Source organism: Sinocyclocheilus rhinocerous, unplaced genomic scaffold (genome assembly GCF_001515625.1).
Source record: "Sinocyclocheilus rhinocerous isolate Xijiao unplaced genomic scaffold, SAMN03320098_v1.1 scaffold119, whole genome shotgun sequence".
In the NCBI taxonomy this organism is placed as follows: domain Eukaryota; kingdom Metazoa; phylum Chordata; class Actinopteri; order Cypriniformes; family Cyprinidae; genus Sinocyclocheilus; species Sinocyclocheilus rhinocerous.
In genome coordinates, this window is record NW_015654491.1 from 1821950 (window position 1) to 1843602 (window position 21653).

The 21653-nt window shown below is 34.9% G+C and overlaps 1 protein-coding gene across 1 annotated transcript; it reads left to right on the plus strand.

Annotated features, from left to right (window-relative positions):
* Positions 1–1200: 1200 nt before the first annotated feature.
* LOC107717125 (nephrocystin-1-like) lies at positions 1201–10558 on the plus strand. The gene is given in 19 exon segments (XM_016523791.1): positions 1201–1406; positions 1490–1554; positions 2151–2226; positions 2397–2708; positions 2750–2857; positions 3012–3082; positions 3311–3353; positions 3467–3551; positions 3747–3851; positions 4657–4784; positions 5420–5494; positions 5819–5929; positions 6511–6593; positions 6691–6767; positions 8135–8237; positions 8727–8839; positions 9041–9114; positions 9525–9569; positions 9676–10558. Coding segments are annotated over 19 exon segments (1989 nt in total). The 5' UTR covers positions 1201–1340; the 3' UTR covers positions 9925–10558.
* The last annotated feature ends 11095 nt before the right edge of the window (positions 10559–21653 follow it).

A 21653-nucleotide genomic window follows, 5' to 3' on the forward strand; every position in this document is an offset into this window, starting at 1 on the left:
TTGGACTGGCGGAAAAAGAGGTTACAAGACAAGCTCGCAGAAACACAGAAGAAGCTAGACCTGTCATGACACACAAAATATCATGCAACCGACCTGGTGAGACATGTGCCTTTCATAATGTCATTATTGTCCTTAGAGTAAATGGCTTTCGTGTGACGCTATAACAGGTTTACCAGCTCTTTCACTTTCTAGTGCCTCGGTCAGCAAGGCCTGATATAGTATTCCTGACTTCACAAACAGAATGAGGAGTCTATCAGCACCTCTCCAGCGCTCAGCAGGATCAAGCTTTCAACCTTGGATCAAAGACACAATCTACAGGCTGGAGCAAAGCAATACAACTTTCCCAAAGACTGTAAACACTCAGCAGAATGTTGTATTTAAAATATTTTTTTCTTCAATGTTTGTTCAAGCCATAAATCATGTTACCACGTCTGTGCTTTTCCTTGTCTCTGTCATTTGAAATAAATTGAAATATTTTATTAACAGTGGACTCATTAATATAAAAGTAATCTGCACATTGTTGTGACATTGAGCTTAAGTTTGAGCCAACAAAAGTAAGCTGAAAAGTGAACAATAGTGTATATTGTGTATAAAAGTTTCCATGACTTTTCCACAAGCTTGTAAGATTTTATTTCAGAACGAATTCACAGATTTGTGTATTTAAATATGGGTCTCAAGAGAAACCTGGAATATAATTTGTTGCTAAATATGTTAGGGTCGCTGCTTTAGACATTTTTTTCTATAAATGCATATTTTATTTACTTAGAAGCACTTTTCCAAGAAACCTGTTTTACCAGATTACACAGTGACAGCCCAAAACAGAAATGCATGGGGTTCAGTCATAACAAAACTGCATTGCAGGAAGATATATATCATAACATATTAATAACAAACAAAAATAAATGAGTGGCAGCACTTCTTGATCTTCAGTTATCTTTAACTCCTTAACAAATAGGCTACATTGAATTTTTTTTAAACAAATATATTTAATGGACTCAAACAAGATTTAGTTATAAAAACAAAAAATATGGTATATATTAGCCAAATTTCTTTTATGCATATGAAATTTACCAAAAAAAAATCATATGATTGAAAAAAATTCACAGATACATTTTCATAGCTCAAATTGTACTTATGGGCTCTCGCGCGCAGTGATGATGTAATAATAGCGTCGCGTAAAGGTATCTTAGCAACCTTCTCTGGAGCGTCTGTCATGGCGCCCCCGATCCAGTCTGTTTTAGCTAAATCGGAGCACGACTGGGATGTTTTATCAAGTGGCACATTCAAAATGCCGAGTATGATAACATTTTCTGTTGAGTTGTGTTGAAGACTAATAGAAGATGCCTCCAAAAAGGAGAGGACCTCTTCAGACGGTCCAACGAGAGACGGATGACATCAAGAGAAAGGTTGATTGAATGATATGTTTGTTCTTTTGCTAGTGCGCACTGGATTTGATAATACATCTCTAACGTTACCTACTATTCTGCAGATGGATGTTTTGGTGCAGCAGGCTGCTAAACCAGATGCGTCAGACGGGACAGAGACCTTGGAGAGGTAAAGAAGAATTCTGTCTGTTTTGTTTTTGAACGTCTCTACATCAACTAGGTTAAATAGCGCGTACTTTGACTTCTAGTGTTTTGCGGTGATTTGTAATGATGTTTCTGTGGCAATAAGTGGTCAGGTAGGGGAAATTACCAAAAACAACGGATACAAATCCTATAATAGACTATGCCACCCGGAATATACCGGGACATAACCTTATACAAGGGCACACAGGTTCGTTGCCAAAGGCAGGGTGAGCATGGAGACCGAGACAAAGTATAAAAATTAAGCCATTTATTTATACACAAATGAAACATTAGTTTGACACTGTGTACAAAACCAATCTTAAATCAATCAGATACACAAATCTACCAGTTACAGAAATGACCAGTAGGAGAGAAATGGCCAGCGGGGGCCTTTTGGATTTTCACCTCACACAACACAGTTGTGAAAGCCCTTCCCTTTTTATATTATCAAATGCCAACACTGATAGGTTCATAGGATTTAAACCATGTTAACCAATCAAAAAGGAGTAGGGACACTGATAGGTTCACAGGCTGGCATAACATCAGCCAATCATACCTGGGCTATACACATTCGCATTTCAGGTGCAAAGAGTTACAGCGCGCAGTGGAGGAAATTATGAAGACTCTGAAGAAATTATCTAAAGTACTGTTTATTTATGTCTGTGTATTTGTATAAATGTCATCTGACATATTAAACTATTATTGCAGATTTACATGTATTTGAAATTTAATTTAATGAATTTTTTTTTTGAAAAAAATAAATGTGTGTGTGTGTATATATATATATATATATATATATATGTATTATATATATATTTCCCTTTTGAGCAAATTTGCTACAATTAATTATGATTAATTACAATTATTTATATCAGCCGATACCAATTTTTTCCTTGGCCACATAGAATGGCTGGACCTAGCTCATCTCAGACAGAACAGGAGAGCGAGGAGGAAAATAGTGATGAACAAGATGAGAGCTCTGAGGATGAAGATGCTGAAGAAGAAGTACAGGATGATGATGATGCTAACAGTGGTGATGAAGATGCAGATATTGGTCCAACTGCCACAGGACAGGGATCTGTCTCTTACATTGCTCTCAGTGCATTTACGGGACAGGAAGAAGGGGACCTCAGCATCCAAGTTTTAACATTTTATTTTAGTTATTGATTACTTGAATTCAGGTTGTTTTCGGAGAGGTTTTGAAAGTTCTCTCTAAAAATAAGGATGGATGGTGGCTGGCTCAAAACTCAAAAGGCCAGAAGGGCCTGGTGCCCAAAACATTCCTGAAGGTGTGTATAATATCACAGACACTCAGTGAGTGCGTTTACATGCACAATATAAATATTTGATAACATGAAAGTCATATACACACATTAAACTGTGTTTAGATAATTAACATGGAAGAATTACATCTGTAAATGTATTTTAACCGTGCGTCTTCAGATGGCTTCTCTGCTGGATAGTGAGAGAGAGAATGAGGATGAGGGGGAGAGTGAAGAAGAAGAAGAGGAGGAGTCTGACATAAAGTCCAGGTGATATTTCCTCTCTCTCCACTAGATAGCAGCATTGTTTTCATATTTTGTTGTTTTGTGCATGTCTGTGCTTTTATATTAATTAAAAAGCAGTGAATATAGCTCACAATTTCAGTCATTTCTGAAACTGAAATAAATTAAACAAAAGTGTAAGTTAATATTCAGCCTTTGTTAAAGAAAATTATTTAATACTGTCTCTTTTTCAACTAGCAAAACATCCAATTGGAACACAGTGCGGAAGGCTGTTACTGAGGTATATTCTAATTAGATAATTACATCCTTAAAAACTTTTTATAACACATATTAACATACACTTCTAACTAACACCCTCACATACTGAAGTGTGCTTGTGTGCTGTGTCTGCAGATAGATGCTACTGATGTGCTTTCAGCAATGGGTGCCATCCCACCAGGCTTCAGACCCTCCACTCTCTCCAGACTCCTAGAGGAAGGTCACTATCGGTCCCTATATTTTTCAAAGCCTATAGATGAAATGCCATTTTCAGACTTTAAACAGCTTAGTAACCTAGAACACAGTTTGTTTGTGTGATTTGTTTTACATTACATCTGGTAAGAATTCAGATTTTATAATGATATATTACAGTTGTATCATATGTATACTTTTTGTGTGTGTTTGTGTCAAGCAGGGAGATCTTATAGAGCAAGTCACTTCATTCAGCCCAAGCTTAGCCAATCACAACTCTCCTTTAAAGATCTCCATATGGAACCAGACACAGGCAAGGTACCGAATTGCAATGGACACACTAGCTACATTTACTAATATTTTAATAACAAAATTCATACATATAAAGTATATAAATATATTTTTAAAATATAAACAATAAATGCAGCATTTATTTGAAAAATACAATAAAAACAGTAATATTGTGAAGTATAATTACAATTAGTAATCACAATTAAAAAATGTTCAATGTTTTAAATTTTTCAGCAGCCATTACTCCAGTCTTCAGTGTCTCATGATCCTTCAGAAATCATTCTAATATGGAAACCATGATCCTTTTATTTAGCAAGGACGCATTAAATTGTTCAAAAGTAAAAGTAAAGACATTTGTCATGTTAAAAAAGATTTCTATATAAATTTCTATATAAGATTTCTAAAATAAATTGTTCTTTTGAACTTTCTTTTAATCAAGGAATCCTGACAAAATATATAACAGTTTCCATAAAAATATTAAGCCGCAAAAATGTTTCCAACATTGATAATAATAGAAACTATTATTAATAATTGAGCACCAATAGTAATAGAGCAGCAATTCAGCATATTAGAACGATTTCTGAAGAATCATGTGACACTGAATACTTGAGTAATGGCTGCTGAAAATTTAACATTGCCATCACAGAAATAAATTACATTTTAAAAGTTATTGAAATAGAAAATGGTTATTTTAAATTGTAATAATATTTCACAATTTCCCAATTTTTAGTCTATCAAATAAATCCAGCCTTGGTGAGCATAAGAGAAATCGTAATTATTCCAAACTTTTGACCCGCAACATATATAGAAAGAAAGAATGTGTATGTGTATATTTGTCAAAGTTCACGGACGCCCATCAAGAGTGAGTTTAACCCTGACCCTGTGGAGCTGTCGAATGATCCCACCCCCCGGGGTCGGGTTACAGGTGCTCAGCAGGCACGTTCGGCTCTGTGCATTTAACGGATCCCAGGTAACACACACATACACACACTGCTGCACCTACAACCGGAATGATTGCCCCTTTATGATCTTAAAAGAGAGAGATTTGCGTACAGTAATCAGGGTGGAACCAACCTAAAACAAATAACAAAGCATAATGAGATTAACAACTGGGGTGCTTGAATTAATACAGTTGCAATCCAAAAGCATGAGTGTAAAATACTACGGCATATTTTAGTCTTGAGTGTTAAGAGTTTAATCATTACTTGGTATCTGTACATTATTTGTCTTTCACAACTCTGGATTTTTTTTCTGCGCACTGTGGATGTGAATTCTGTTTGATTACTTATTTTCAGTAATTTTAAATATTTGGGAGAGAACCAAGAAATGTTTCAGTGCATGTTTATGCATGATAAGTGGAGTATTATTGTGTAATGTCCAACGTTCATTGTGCACAGTTAATCTTTTCTTTGATGTTTCTGAATGAGTCACTTAAGTCATTGTAAATGGTAAAATAATTCTAACGCCCATTCAAAACCCATTTGTCTTCTCAACGTTTATTGTAAACCGGTGTCGTGTGACACAAATGCAGTGTACATGGTGGCATTGTTTCCCTCTCACTCATTGTTCCACCTGTTAAGTTTACTTTAATATTTTCCTTGTCAGGTTTTGAGTAACATTCACACAGTCAGAGCCACTTACAACTCCAAGATCCCAAAGACCTGGAGCTTTTCTCCACGGGTAAGACTAAGCTACACTTAAACACATGCAAACGCATGAACAAAAGTCGAAGGCCACATAAAAATCTAATGTAAACCTAGTAATAAAGAAAGTTTTAAGATTTTGAAATTTTGAAACAAAGAAATTTTGTAATTTAAAATTAATAAAAAATATGTAAGATTCTGAACTATAGAAATGTCACAACTTGTTATGCTGATAATATAAGTTATTAAACAAAATTTTCACCAATGTTCTCAGAGGTTTAGACCCCACTGTATATACTTTTATGTGATCTAACAGTTCATATTTTTAATCTGTATTTTCCCGTGTGTGTGTGTATTTCAGATGACTGGGATGCGGCCCTGTCTACTAGATGGAGACTGTTTCCTGCGTTGTGATTCTGAATCTCCTGATCTTGGAATTCTGTTTGAATTGGGTGTGACCTACATAAGAAATGTGAGTAACTATTTCTTGCAAAAAATATTTCTTATCATTTAAACAATCATATGGCAGTACCACCCAACTCTGATCAAAGAGGACACAAGGCCTTCGTAACCTCAGAAAGACAAAAGATCACTTATCTACTACCCTATCACATATTTACATAAACACACGCAATTATCTCTATTAAAGGAATAGTTCACCCAAAAATGAAAATTATTTACTCACGCTGGAGTCGTTCCAAACTTGTAAGAATTACATTCTTCTGCGGAACAGAAAAGAAGGTATTTTGAGTAACATTAGAAACAACATTGGAGTTCATTGAGTTCCATTGTATTTCTCAAAATATCTACTTTTATGTTCCACAGAAGAAGTCATATAGTTTTGGAACAGCAGTAAATGATTTAGTAAATGATGAGAGAATTTTCATTTTTTGGGTTAACTATCCTTTTATTAACGGACTAAAGTGGCGTAACTATCTACAAGGTTTCCTTCCATATTTTGAAATTGCTATTGTAAATAAAATGATCTCAGTATCCAGCAAAAATCTTCTTGCACACGGGTTCTTTGGTAAATATGTTTGTGCTCTCTTTCAGTCCACAGGGGAGAGAGGAGACCTCAGCTGTGGCTGGGCGTTCCTTAAACTATTTGATGAAAGTGGAGCCCCCATTGCTCTACTGTACGAACTAATTCACTTATTAGAATATGATAGATGCATATCAGTTATATTTTTTTCCTTACATACTTACTCACAAACTATATGCATGTGTGTGCAGGACACAAGAGCTCACTATCCATGGTGGCACACCATTTGAAAAAGACACTGATATGGATACTACATCTACCAAAAGAGGTAACATTCTCTTACAAATACACACACACACAGCAGTGGCGTTCCGTCCATATAAGCTGCGAATGCGCTGCATACCCAGGCCGTCTGAGAGAATTGAGTTCACGGGCTAATTAATATAAACATGATTATAAGTCGATCCCTTGTCATTTGAGATGTGACTTAAAGTTTAATAAAGTGTTGGGAATAAGCATGTAAAATTATTTATTTGAAAAACAACGGTAATTTTCTGTAAATCTAAGTCAGTTGCGGTTGCTTCCGGGCGGGCGGATTCTCCGCAGCTTTCTCTTCAGGTTTATAGCGCGTTCTTCTCAGTGGTTTGCTGGTCTGCGGGTGATTTCATGCGCCAGGTAAGCTGTCTGCAAAGCGCTCGCCCAAGCGGAAAAATGCACTGTTGCTGCCAGATCTCGATTGCCGAAACTCGACTAAATCATATGAAAAAAAACAAACATCATAATTATATTTTCAGTATACTTGTGTCGCTTACAATTAAAGTCATTTTCTGATTTTATTGTTGTTTGCAACGTTACTTGGCAATATTTTAAAGATATTATTATTATTATTATTTTGTTTGTTTATTTATTTAATTAAAAAGGTTATTATTATTTTTTTTTGGTATTTTGCATGGTCTATTATTGGAGTAGTGTCACCGGGGTGGGAGTATTAACTCCTATTCACTGGGAATAAAAATGAATGAATGAATGAATAAATAACTAAATAAATAAAATTTACAAAATCATTCAGTGGATGCAGAGACATATAGTGAGGGGGAATCCCCCATCTCCCCACCCTCTGAATATTACATATCATAAAGTAACTACGTTATTTGGCTGTTTTTACTCGGAAAAGCAGCTGTTTTATAGCATTCGAATAACTACCTGAAACTGTAGAAGGATTGGAGATGAATTTCATTTACAAATAAAGTAGGAATGTGCATACTTTAAATCGACACCTGCCACGGTGTTTTACTCTTTGGAGGGGGGAGGGGGCCTTAATCTTATCACTCAGCATACCCGGTTAAAAAAGTCACCGCTCGCCACTGACACACATTCTGGTTCACTATCCTTGTAGGGACTCTCCATAGGCGTAATGGTTTTTATACTGTACAAACTGTATTTTCCATCGCCCTACCAACCCTACACCTAAACCTACCCCTCACAGAAAACTTTGTGCATTTTTACAATCTCAAAAAAACTCATTCTGTTTGATTTATAAGCTTTTGTACCCATGGGGACCTCAATTTAGGCCCCACAGTGACACAAGTCCCCATGAGTTGGTGTGTATTCAGCTTTAAGTCCCCACCAGTGTAGAAAAACCTGTACACACACACACAAATATATACAAACTGATGTCTTCTGTTCTGTCCTCAGGATATCCTACCGGTGTGTTTCAGCAGATGTTGCTGTCCAGGAAGATCCCTAAACTTGTTGTTAAGCACAAATCAGTAAACACACGCAGCAGAGAGCTTCTGAAGTAAGAGTGCCTACATACTAGACTAGAGTATACATTAATGTTTTGAAGTGTGGGTCAGTACGATTTTTTAAATGTTTTTGAAAAGTCCCTTATTCAGAAATCATTCTAATATGTTGATTTGATGCTCAAAAAATATTTCATGTTATTCTCAATGTTGAAAACAGTTGTGCTGCTTAATTTTTTGTGGTAACCAATAACCATGATACATTTTTACAGGATTCTTTGATGAATAGAAGCTTCAAAGGAACAGCATTTATTTGAAATAGAAATCTTTTGTAACATTATGAATGCCTCTCATTTTGATAAATTTAATGCTTCCTTGCTGAATGTAAATATTAATTTCTCTAAAAAGATCCCAAACTTTTGAACGGTTGCTCAGAGTTTTATTGTCAACTGTAGGGTTCCATAGAGTTTTTTGATAAATATTCATGAAAAAGCAAATATGGTCTTGTTACTAAATATATATTTTTTCTCTAAATGTTTCATAAGTCTTTTGCCAGACACTGTAGTAGGAAGTCTGTCCACATTACATCTCCTGGCAACATACAGGCAAATACTTGCTGATGCTCTTTTATTGGACAGAATCACCATGTATAATGCAGGTAACACACACACATTCCATTGAATCTTCTTAGTTTTATCTTAGTGCTTGAAGGGTACCTAATGCGTATCTGAAGTTTCTGTCACATCACAACACTATATACAATTTCTTTGGTAAGAAACAGTCAGGAAAGAAAGCAAATGTAAATGTAAAACATAAATGGAACTGAGAATGTAATAGCTTGGCTCTGTGTTCTACCTAGATCTGATCTGCAGCTCGGTTCTAGCCTCCTTCCCTGATGTTCTAGATCAGCCAGACCTGATGGATGCGTTTAGGGTGAGACTGGTCAAATAAACACACACTTTTACTTGCCGTGTTCTCATTAGTAAACACTATTTATGTTTCTATACATAAAAATAAGTATAGTTAATACCCTGTACCTGAACTCTACTTTTAACAGAAAATATTATATTATTATTACATTTGTATTATTATTATTTTGATTAATAATAATAATAAATATAATGTTATATTTTTTTTATTTAACTATAAAATAAATTATTGTTAAAAATATATTTTATTTATACATTTATTTACCAGTTGAGGGCAAAACCAAAGAGATTTTGTTTTTTGTCTAGTTAAATTAACTTCTGGGGACAAAAATCTGCATAACGTACTTGGGGGTATACTTGTTATAGATGGGGTGTATATTATCAAAAGTACTAAACTTAAACCTGATTTTACAGAAATCATGGACCGAATCATGGAGTAACCTGAGAAGATCTGAAAAGGTACAATGTGTGTGTGTGTGTCTGTGAACATCACATGATTGCCACAGTACTATTTTCATTTATTTATTATTTATTTACATGCAATGTGTGTTTCTGTGTATTTCAGAGGGATATTAACGTGTTAAAGCAGATGTTTGTAAGCGTTTTTATGGGCAGCGTGTATCCATTGTTATACTCTGTGGAGATGCCTGCTCCCTGCTGGGCAGATGAGGAAGTGGAATCTCAACGTGCTCGTTTTATCTACAGCCCTTCCCAAAAAACCTCAGTGCAAACTCTGCTGTCCTCTCAATGTTCACATCAAGCCTTTGACATTGCACAGGTCACCTATGACCTCATCAACAGTGCCCAGCTCTGAGTCTAGAGACTGACTAATCACATGGTCCTTCAAATAGCAAAATGTTTGATTGTATTTTTTAGTCTTTTTAAAATGTGTATTTAGATATTAAACATATAAATAAAACTGTTTAATCTCTCATACCCAGCCCAGAAAGCGTATTCACAGTTATGTTTATGAGGAAATCGTGCCATACTATACTTACAGTATTTGTGCGTGTGATTGTTTTCCTTTTCCATGTATTTGTAAAGCATCCCATGACCGCCCGTCCCTTAAATAATGGTCTATTTTTAAGCACCACACCTCCTAAATACAACTCCTCCCTCTCTCTTTCTCATTTTTTTCTCACACAAACGCATAACTACATGGTTTAAGTACACACCTCTTTGTCTTTAACACAAGCCTCTTATTTGAACATATTCCACTCCTTTAAAACAAGTCGTACACTTAAAAACCTGTTCCCATTCTTTCGTGTCTGACACACCGCCTCGCCCAGCCATCCTGAGGTGTGGTGTCAGATGCTTATAAAGATGGAGACATGAATCAGCATTAATTGTTCTGAAGAAAAACCTACCATATATCGCTGATGGAAAGAGGTGTGATAACACGCCAACTGAATGTTTAATCTTCTTACACTGTATTATATAAGTTAGCTGCTCACCCATAACTTGTTACTGTGCTGTAATCAGTGTATTGTGAATCACAAGTAGTGATGCAACCACCATAGTAGACACTGAGAGGATACGTTCCCCCAATATCCAAATAGTGGCTAATCAATATGGGTTACAAACTACTTACTTATACAAACTACAGCTAAAGAATCAGATTTGCTGCTGAAAAATGTTAACTACATTAGCAACTTTTAGTTACTCCTTGAGACCATCTGTATTGTTTTGTTGTGTTGGCATGCTTCTGACATGAAGACTGTAGAAAAAGTTAAGTAACTTAATTATGCTGACTTACAAGATTTTGTTTTTTTTTTGGTCAAATTCTAAAGCTGCATCACATTGTATTGTGAAGGCAGACCGAGAAAGCACTGCAACGAGCTCTGAAAAAAAAAAACATTAAAGATGGCAGATGGGGCCATCATCTTGAAGAGAAATGTGTGATATTCATTCAGTACTGCCAAGTATTGATAAAAAATAGTTCAGTGTAATTAAAACTTGAGTATTTTACCCAATATTTATGTGGACTATGTTTTTGTGTGGTTAGCTTAGCCACATGCTAATGTCTAACTCCACTATTTGTGCTTTAAAGGAATAGTTCACCCAAAAAAAGAAGTGTCATAATTTACTCACCCTCATGTAATTTTAGCATGATTTTCTTTTTTCTATGGAACAGCTAAAACAAAAATAGTTAAAACATTCTTCAAAATATCTTCTTTTTCTGTTTTTATGAGTAAATTATGATATAATTTTCATTTTGGGTGATCTAACTCTTCAAGATGCTTCTGACATTAAACACTAGAACAAAACAAACACTTACCTGTTATATTTAGTCTATTATATATCTATTATATTTTCACCATATTCCATACATAAGCTTAAATTTAAAAAGTGTTATGCAATATTATATTATATAATTAATTATGCTAAAACAGTCTGTGTGTCTGTGTGTGCTGAAAAAGGTATGTGACCAGGAAAATATTTTTCCCCACTGGTTTCAGTCTCCTCACTCCCAGTGTTTATAGGGAAATAATAGAGAACTGGTCTGACAACATTCCATCTTTTAATATTAACCTGTTATAATTCCACCCTATCCGTAAGTATAGAGTTTCTTCCCTGGCAGCTCAATGCTCATCCGGTCGTAAAATAACTTGGTCTTCCATCCTCAGTTTTTAAGACAACATAAACAGAAAGTTTTTAATGAGTTGCCATATGTTGAGTAAACTTGTTGAGAAGATGTGAGTATTTACGTGTGTGCGGGTGTGTCTCGTGCCTGTCTGAATGGGATTCCAGACCGTTCATATTTCACCACCCTGGGAAACCCGAGTTAGTAAGATGACACACCCGGTTGACCTGCTGCTGTGGTGACAGAAAAGCATTGGAGCCCAAAGTCAACACACACACACACACACTGTCTGGACAGAGACGATAGATGTTTGAGATAATTATACAATTTAACACTTCATTTTAATTCTAGATTAATTTATACAGAAATTGTGTAAACTCACACCTCAAGTATATGTACTTATGTGTGTTCCTACAGTATGTTCCTACAGAACATTGTCTAAGTGCTTTCAGATCAAATCACATTGAGTGTATTATACCTAAAATCCCCTAAACTTTGTATAGGATGCATGCTGAATACTTCAACACTTAGCACAATACATTATGGTGCATTTACATGCTCAGTCTCGGTGCATGGTGCAATCAAATTTGCTCAAGATCACTGAGTTGATAGGTCATCCCTCACTGGGACTAAATCTTGACCTTGGTGTTATTAGCTTCATTTTATTTTGTGAAATATGAGGCATCTATGAATATGTACTGTTTTCTAGGGCTGTTAATTTTTATTTAGCATAATTAATGTGTAAAATAAAATAATAATAATAATAATAATAGTTATTGGAGTTTGTTTCATAATTGTAGTAATCTTGTGATAGTGACTTCATATAACACAATCTGATCATATATCAAAACTTTATATATCTCTATGAAAGGACCGTAAAGTGCACTCTATGGAAGGACCTGCATTGATGTTTCACAGCTGTTTTACCAGTCTTTTGAATTATGCATTGTTTGTGTTTTGTTTTAGGATTGAAGGAAATGTCTCAATGCAACCTTACGGTACTCTATATCTTGCAATTATGACTTTACTGCTCACAGTGTGACTTAATTCATTTTAAATTTTATCTCACATATTTTTACTTCTTTATTTTCACAATTACATATTTTTATGTAAACTGACTTCCATATATACAGTATATAAAAAAGTGACACTCATGGAGTAAGACACTAAAAAAACAGTGAAAAAGATGCTCCAATTGAAAAATAAACTGCATCATCCTGTATGAATTCGGCCTGGATCAATTCAATTCTTTCGTCTTCCACAGTAATGTCTTTAAATGTCTTAACCGATATCTTGGTCAGCATATTTTAATTAATTCAATTCAATATTTTAATCGACTGACTGTCCTATTGTTTACTCGTCAGTGGTGGTGAACCGTGGCTACTAGAAGAAGCAAAAGAAAAACATATCATTCATAAAAATTTCATGTCATTGTTACCTTGGGTAACCAGATCAGAAGAGAAACAAACAGACATTGTTTGGAGCTGTGCAACACTACGAGTGTTCCCATGAGCAACCAGGTGAGTGTATGTGTGTCTTCATCAGAAACAAGATCCGCCAGCCACTCAGACAAAGGTAAGTTTCTGTAAGAGCCAATCATGTCCAACACACAGCCTCTCAACCTGGGAAAAGAGAGAGAGTGTTTGTGAGTGTGTGTGTTTGCAGACATCTCTCTCCTGAGTCAGCTGATGTGGATTGCTATTAGATGGGATTGCAAAAGCCTGTGAAACCTTACATTTTATCAGTGACATTATATTTATAATATAACACATTATATTTACCACACACACACACACAGGCCTGCTGCGGGATGGTTAACAGGCTCTGGTGTTAACTGAGCTCCCTGGATCTGATGGTTAAAGGTGGGGTAAGCGATTTCTGGTAGCCAATGTTGACATTTGAAATCACCAAAACAAACACGCCCCTACCCCAAAAGGGTCTCGCCCCTATTTTGATAGCTCCGCCCCACATATACGTACGCAACCCAGGCCACGATTCTATTTATGACATACTGACACAAATTTCAAATTATTTTCAACGGTCGCTTTGTCTCGTCCAGTGTACTAGACAGACTTTAGCTGTTGCGGCGCAGACACGGTGTTACTCACCAATCGAGAAGAAACAAAGCAACCTCGGCGTCCGATCGCAGGCCTTCCGCTCCTGGAGTTCTCTCCAGTGCTGGAAAGCTGATCCGATATTTACACGGGTCCTACTTCTTGCCTTAAGCCTTCTTATGTTCTGCAGACATTTTGTTCCTCTTTTGTTTTTTTATCCGCCATCTTTCTGTCGCTCGGCTAATGTCCGTCCTGTGCTGTGCACTGAACGCTCTCCACATCATGAGTAGACACACCCCTTACTGCTGATTGGCTACAAGTTTGTTTTGCTACTCGGCCCGAATCAGTTTTCTAAAGCGTTTTTGAAAAATCGCTTACCCCACCTTTAAACATTCACATGAATTGTTTCCACAAATAGTTTCTATCTGGAACAAAAGCACTTGAAGGAAGTTAACTTTGTTCATTTTTTTTTTCAACTCAACTCAGGGGCTCCCCAAATGCACACTGCTCCTAATGTGTTTTCCCTCTGAGCAACAGTGTGATATACAATTCTGCTCATGCATCTCGAGTTAACTTTCAAGTTAAAGTGCATTAAACAAATCTTTTTTAAGTGTTGTTTTATGGGTTTTTAAGTGAAGGGAAAGACCAGTTAATGTTCAATGTTCAGTTATGTTTGACATTTAAAAGATTTTTTGTTGTGCTGAGGATTTTGTGGTTACCATAGTGCTGAAGAGTGTTACTTCTTATTTGTGCTGTTCTAGCTGCAGAAAAAAAGTGACAAAACACTAAGCTATTATAACTAAAAAACATAAATTAAGTAAAAATAATTGTTTAAATGTATGATAAATTAATTTTTTGCAACCACTTAGCTTAACAAATAGAGTAAAATGGCAAAAAGCCATTTTTCCAATGTAGAATATCCACTAAAAATAAAGAATCTACTAACCAATAATCAAATGCATTCAAATAACCAAATGCATTTTCTAGAATGAAATTTATGTCTAAACAAATGAGTATTAATGGGGCACAAAACCAGGGTTTGTCTCTACTAAACAGGACAGAAGGTTGTATCCTGAGTAGTGAAAATGGAAGGTTTTATGTTCAAACTTTGCAGTTTGAGTATATTTTATACACCATCTCAAACTGAACTTAGAAACTCATCCACATATGCATACATGATTTACAAATACCCAAAAATATGCAAATCTTCAAACTTACATACAAACATTTACTGCAACACATATATTACAGATATAAATTATTCTGTGTGGTTTTATGCAGAAAATAAGCAATACACAAGCTGTACTAACACAAATCAAGTCAGGTTTTTTTTTAATATGGCTCCCAACATTTTCCTGGAACGAGTCAAAACATCTTTGTGGATTGTGGCTCTATAAATAAAAAATAAAAAAACAGAAGCAAACCAAGCAACCATTTCACATAACTGTTAAAATTACAATCTTGTCTCTTTGGAGTTTAGAGTTAACCTAAAATATTTAAATGTTCTTGCTTGCCATTTGTCTCTTTGTCATTATTAAAAGCTGCCCTTCAGCCCGTCATAAGCTGAAGATATATGATATTACGTGTACATTTTAATATTTACATCTTTTTCTGTTATGTTCAGTTTTTGTTTGTTTGTTTTTTGCCTGTAATATGTTGCACCTGCACCAGAATATGTCATCGTAAATGCATTGTTGAGGAAATACTTCATTTGTAAAGATTTCATTGTTGTAATTTGTTGTTGAAACATTCGGTTTTTAGAGATTTTACATTTGTAATGCATTGAGGAAACGTTTCTTTTCCTGAGATCTAATCTGACCAGTTCTACATAACACAAAAAAAGTGGTCTGGGAAAATAATATTTGAATAATGAGAGGTGCAAATAATGCAGAAAACAAGATAGGGAGGGACGTTATAAATAAGGAAAGAGTTTAAGAAGTCTCAGTTAATCTCTGTCCATGTTTTTGACATCTCCTTCAAAATATGCAAATCTTCAAACTTACATACAAACCATTACTGCAACACATATATTACAGATATAAATTATCCTGTGTGGTTTTATGCAGAAAATAAGCAATACACGAGCTGTACTAACACAAATCAAGTCAGGTTTTTTTTAAATATGGCTCCCAACATTTTCCTGCATCGAGTCAAAACATCTTTGTGGATTGTGGCTGTATAAATAAAAAATAAAAAAACAGAAGCAAACCAAGCAACCATTTCACATAACTGTTAAAATTACAATCTTGTCTCTTTGGAGTTTAGAGTTAACCTAAAATATTTAAATTTTCTTGCTTGCCATTTGTCTCTTTGTCATTATTAAAAGCTGCCCTTCAGCCCGTCATAAGCTGAAGATATATGATATTACGTGTACATTTTAATATTTACATCTTTTTCTGTTATGTTCAGTTTTTGTTTGTTTGTTTTTTGCCTGTAATATGTTGCACCTGCACCAGAATATGTCATCGTAAATGCATTGTTGAGGAAACACTTCATTTGTAAAGATTTCATTGTTGTAATTTGTTGTTGAAACATTCGGTTTTTAGAGATTTTACATTTGTAATGCATTGAGGAAACGTTTCTTTTCCTGAGATCTAATCTGACCAGTTCTACATAACACAAAAAAAGTGGTCTGGGAAAATAATATTTGAATAATGAGAGGTGCAAATAATGCAGAAAACAAGATAGGGAGGGACGTTATAAATAAGGAAAGAGTTTAAGAAGTCTCAGTTAATCTCTGTCCATGTTTTTGACATCTCCTTTAGTACCACACACACAATGGCTTCTTCAGTGCGCATGATGCCCAGTGGCAGTAAGATTTTCTCCACCATGCCTGATATTCTCTTCATTCCAGAGTTTGTAAGTATGCAATGAGCAAGATCAAATCATGCATTCTATTATTACTTTATTTATCACCCTTAATTAATCCTAGTGGTCTAAAAGTTTGGATGAGAGACAGAAGAAAGCTAAGGGTTAAAAGAAGAGTGTAAAAAGAGTCTGGGACATCGGATACAATGAAGATTAAATGGTGTATGGCGAAACTGCTGCTTTTTTTTGTTTGAGATTCCTGCTAATTTAATGACAGATGAGTCAAGGCAGTTATTTCCTAAATGTTTTGGATTAACTTTGCTATTCAAACTTTATTTTGTGACACACCTTGTGACAATTAGATATATTTTTTCTTGTACATGTAGCTACTATGAAACATTAGGAGACTTACGAGAAAAGGCATGTATTGTGTTTTTGACAGCTGCTTAAGAAGATAGCTAAGGATTTGTGTCATAACTAAACTTCAGTGTCAGGAGCACTAAACCCTTGCAGTTGCAAGATACAAACCAAGCTGTGAATAGTGAGAAAGAAATTAATTATTGTGAAATGAATTACAATAAAATGCTTTATTACTGCAGGTTTCATTTATGAGTAAACTAGTTTATAGAGCCCATTGTGCTTTATTACATGGCTTCTCAATTTGGCAAATGTCAGGGAAAAACAATGTTAAATGCAAATAATAGACTGCTGCTTACCTTATAACTGAGCATAGTTATGATAGCAAAATAAACATCAATGTCACCTATTAAAAGGGAGGAGAAAGCCCTTCCCATACCGTTTGTTGTTTACATCAGAAGCCATGTGTCCAATAAAACTCTACGCTATTCTATGGTATTTTAGTGTAAATTATCTTCCATTTGGTAGAAGCTGAATTAGATAGATGCCAAAATGGACAGGTTACATGACAATTCTTCACAAAACCATGGAACAACACAAACCAAGAAACATCAGAAACCAAGGAGTGGATAAAGGGTACGAGCTAGACATTGCTGCTGTGGTAAGACTCAATAATCATAGATGACATGTTCTCCAAAATACAAAATAAGAACAATTTACACCGATCATCCTGTTAAAAAGTTTACATCCCCCTTACTCTGAAAGGAAAAGTTCACCCAAAAATGAAAATTTGATGAAAATTTACTCAGAATCAGAAAAAAGCTTTATTGCATAAATAAAAAATAAAAAAACAGAAGCAAACCAAGCAACCATTTCACATAACTGTTAAAATTACAATCTTGTCTCTTTGGAGTTTAGAGTTAACCTAAAATATTTAAATGTTCTTGCTTGCCATTTGTCTCTTTGTCATTATTAAAAGCTGCCCTTCAGCCCGTCATAAGCTGAAGATATATGATATTACGTGTACATTTTAATATTTACATCTTTTTCTGTTATGTTCAGTTTTTGTTTGTTTGTTTTTTGCCTGTAATATGTTGCACCTGCACCAGAATATGTCATCGTAAATGCATTGTTGAGGAAATACTTCATTTGTAAAGATTTCATTGTTGTAATTTGTTGTTGAAACATTCGGTTTTTAGAGATTTTACATTTGTAATGCATTGAGGAAACGTTTCTTTTCCTGAGATCTAATCTGACCAGTTCTACATAACACAAAAAAAGTGGTCTGGGAAAATAATATTTGAATAATGAGAGGAGCAAATAATGCAGAAAACAAGATAGGGAGGGACGTTATAAATAAGGAAAGAGTTTAAGAAGTCTCAGTTAATCTCTGTCCATGTTTTTGACATCTCCTTTAGTACCACACACACAATGGCTTCTTCAGTGCGCATGATGCCCAGTGGCAGTAAGATTTTCTCCACCATGCCTGATATTCTCTTCATTCCAGAGTTTGTAAGTATGCAATGAGCAAGATCAAATCATGCATTCTATTATTACTTTATTTATCACCCTTAATTAATCCTAGTGGTCTAAAAGTTTGGATGAGAGACAGAAGAAAGCTAAGGGTTAAAAGAAGAGTGTAAAAAGAGTCTGGGACATCGGATACAATGAAGATTAAATGGTGTATGGCGAAACTGCTGCTTTTTTTTGTTTGAGATTCCTGCTAATTTAATGACAGATGAGTCAAGGCAGTTATTTCCTAAATGTTTTGGATTAACTTTGCTATTCAAACTTTATTTTGTGACACACCTTGTGACAATTAGATATATTTTTTCTTGTACATGTAGCTACTATGAAACATTAGGAGACTTACGAGAAAAGGCATGTATTGTGTTTTTGACAGCTGCTTAAGAAGATAGCTAAGGATTTGTGTCATAACTAAACTTCAGTGTCAGGAGCACTAAACCCTTGCAGTTGCAAGATACAAACCAAGCTGTGAATAGTGAGAAAGAAATTAATTATTGTGAAATGAATTACAATAAAATGCTTTATTACTGCAGGTTTCATTTATGAGTAAACTAGTTTATAGAGCCCATTGTGCTTTATTACATGGCTTCTCAATTTGGCAAATGTCAGGGAAAAACAATGTTAAATGCAAATAATAGACTGCTGCTTACCTTATAACTGAGCATAGTTATGATAGCAAAATAAACATCAATGTCACCTATTAAAAGGGAGGAGAAAGCCCTTCCCATACCGTTTGTTGTTTACATCAGAAGCCATGTGTCCAATAAAACTCTACGCTATTCTATGGTATTTTAGTGTAAATTATCTTCCATTTGGTAGAAGCTGAATTAGATAGATGCCAAAATGGACAGGTTACATGACAATTCTTCACAAAACCATGGAACAACACAAACCAAGAAACATCAGAAACCAAGGAGTGGATAAAGGGTACGAGCTAGACATTGCTGCTGTGGTAAGACTCAATAATCATAGATGACATGTTCTCCAAAATACAAAATAAGAACAATTTACACCGATCATCCTGTTAAAAAGTTTACATCCCCCTTACTCTGAAAGGAAAAGTTCACCCAAAAATGAAAATTTGATGAAAATTTACTCAGAATCAGAAAAAAGCTTTATTGCCAAACGTGCTTGTGCACACAAGGCATTTTTCTTGGTAATGAAGTAATCCTTGGCAATCCTTTCAGCAGTCCGGACTGTCTGTTGTAGTCTCCTGATGTCTAATTTGGCAGCTAAACCAAACCAGACAGTTAAAGATGAGAGTTACTTCATTAGAATAGATTTGGAGAAATTTAAAATTACAACACTTGCTCACCAATGGATCCTCTGCAGTCTAAACAGCTGATAAAAACATCACAACAATCCACAATACTAGTCAATCAATTATGAGTAAGTGCAAAAACTATGTTTTTTTAAAGAAACAAATTCAACCATTAACATTTAACTTTAAACTGTTGCTTCCGGATAAAATACAAGTCCTCTATTCATAATAGCGCTTGCTCTAGTGAAAAAGACATCTCAGGAGAGAAATCTGCGCAGATCAAGCACTGTTTACAAGTGAAAACAGTGCAAAACAGTTCTACACAAATATGTATTATATTAGCGTATATGTATGTATTATATTATTAAAATGACAACAGGGGATGGACATTTTCAATGGAGGAAGTGATATTATCTATTATAGGCTCTTTATGTATGTATTATAGACTATTTTCGCCAGAAGCGACAGTTTAAAGTTAAAATGCCTTAGTGATGAATTTGTTTATCGCTTATGCATTGTTCGATTGGGGTGTACACTCATGCTGTTTGGGGTCTCCAGAGACCCCCAGGCAACAAAATGTCATACAATTTGTTTTTTTATAATAATTTTACTCAGTTTATTAATGTTTTTACTCTGTTTTTACTCTACATTTGTGCAGTTTTGGGAGGATTTATGGTATTACTTAAATATATAGAAATAAATAAAAAATAGATTTTGAAATAGATTTTTTAACTTTTTATGTAAAATTCACTTTATAAAAGACCCACATTTCTAATTTTCCTTCATGGGGATAACATGGCCAATGTGCCATAGTTAAATGGGAAAATTAGTGTGTTTTTCTTTCATCGTGGATGTGCTGTGGTGTCACCCCTTCAGTTTTTTTGGGGTTTTCTGCATTGTAACTGACGTTTTTGACAAATTATGGGGGGGGGGTATGCGTGTTTGCGTGTTTCATTTGACAAATAAAAAATAAAATGTATTGATTTTATCGTTTCCCCATTCATTTCAATGTGTCTCCAGAGACCCCAAACACGAGTGTGACATTTTCTTTCACACTAACATACAACCAGATATCAATCCAGTTTAATTTTTTTATTTGTAGAACTAGCAAGCATTGACAACAGTGCAATGTTTCATGCCATTTAGATAAAGGGAAATTTTTTTTTATTTCAGCAAACATCATTAGGGTTCAAAAAGACCCTGAACTACATTTAGGGTTATTATTACAAACATGCAGCGTTTCATTTCACACAATGTTAATTGATGGACTGTGGATTATTGTGATGTTTTTGTGCTGTAATGCTAAATTTCTCCAAATCTGTTCTGATGAAGAAGCAAACTTATCTACATCTTGGATGACCTGAGGGTGAGCAAATTTTTAGCATATTTTCATTTTTACTATGAACTATTCTTTTAACGTAGTGCAGTGGTCACCAACCTTTTTAGGCCCAAGATCCCTGACCTCGGCCTTTATGAAAGACAAGATCTACCTATTGAAGAATTGATAGAAAAAGACATCCCAGATTGTACTTCAAATTTGAGGCCTTTTACTTAGTATTTTAATTAGTGGTGCGCCGATCATAGATTCAGATTTTCTTTCTTTCTTTTTTTTTTTAACTAGCAAATTGGATTCTGATACTGATACTGATTTTTAAGCAAATGTATTTATTGGCTATTTGCTTTATAACAAAAAAACTGGCTTTAAACAAAAATATCTAGCCATTTGAAATGAGAGGCAACCACTGCATTTTAATCATGATCTGCACAGGCAGTTGTTTTTGATTTGATTTAGATTAATTTCAGGATTTAAAACAAAAACAGAATGGCCTGACTTTAGGTGTTATTTATTTATTTGCTACATAAAACATCTGCACGAAACAAAAACAGCAGGTCTGAATGAGACGCACTCACTTGACAGCAGGTGGCACTAATAAACAGGGTTGCCAGGTTTT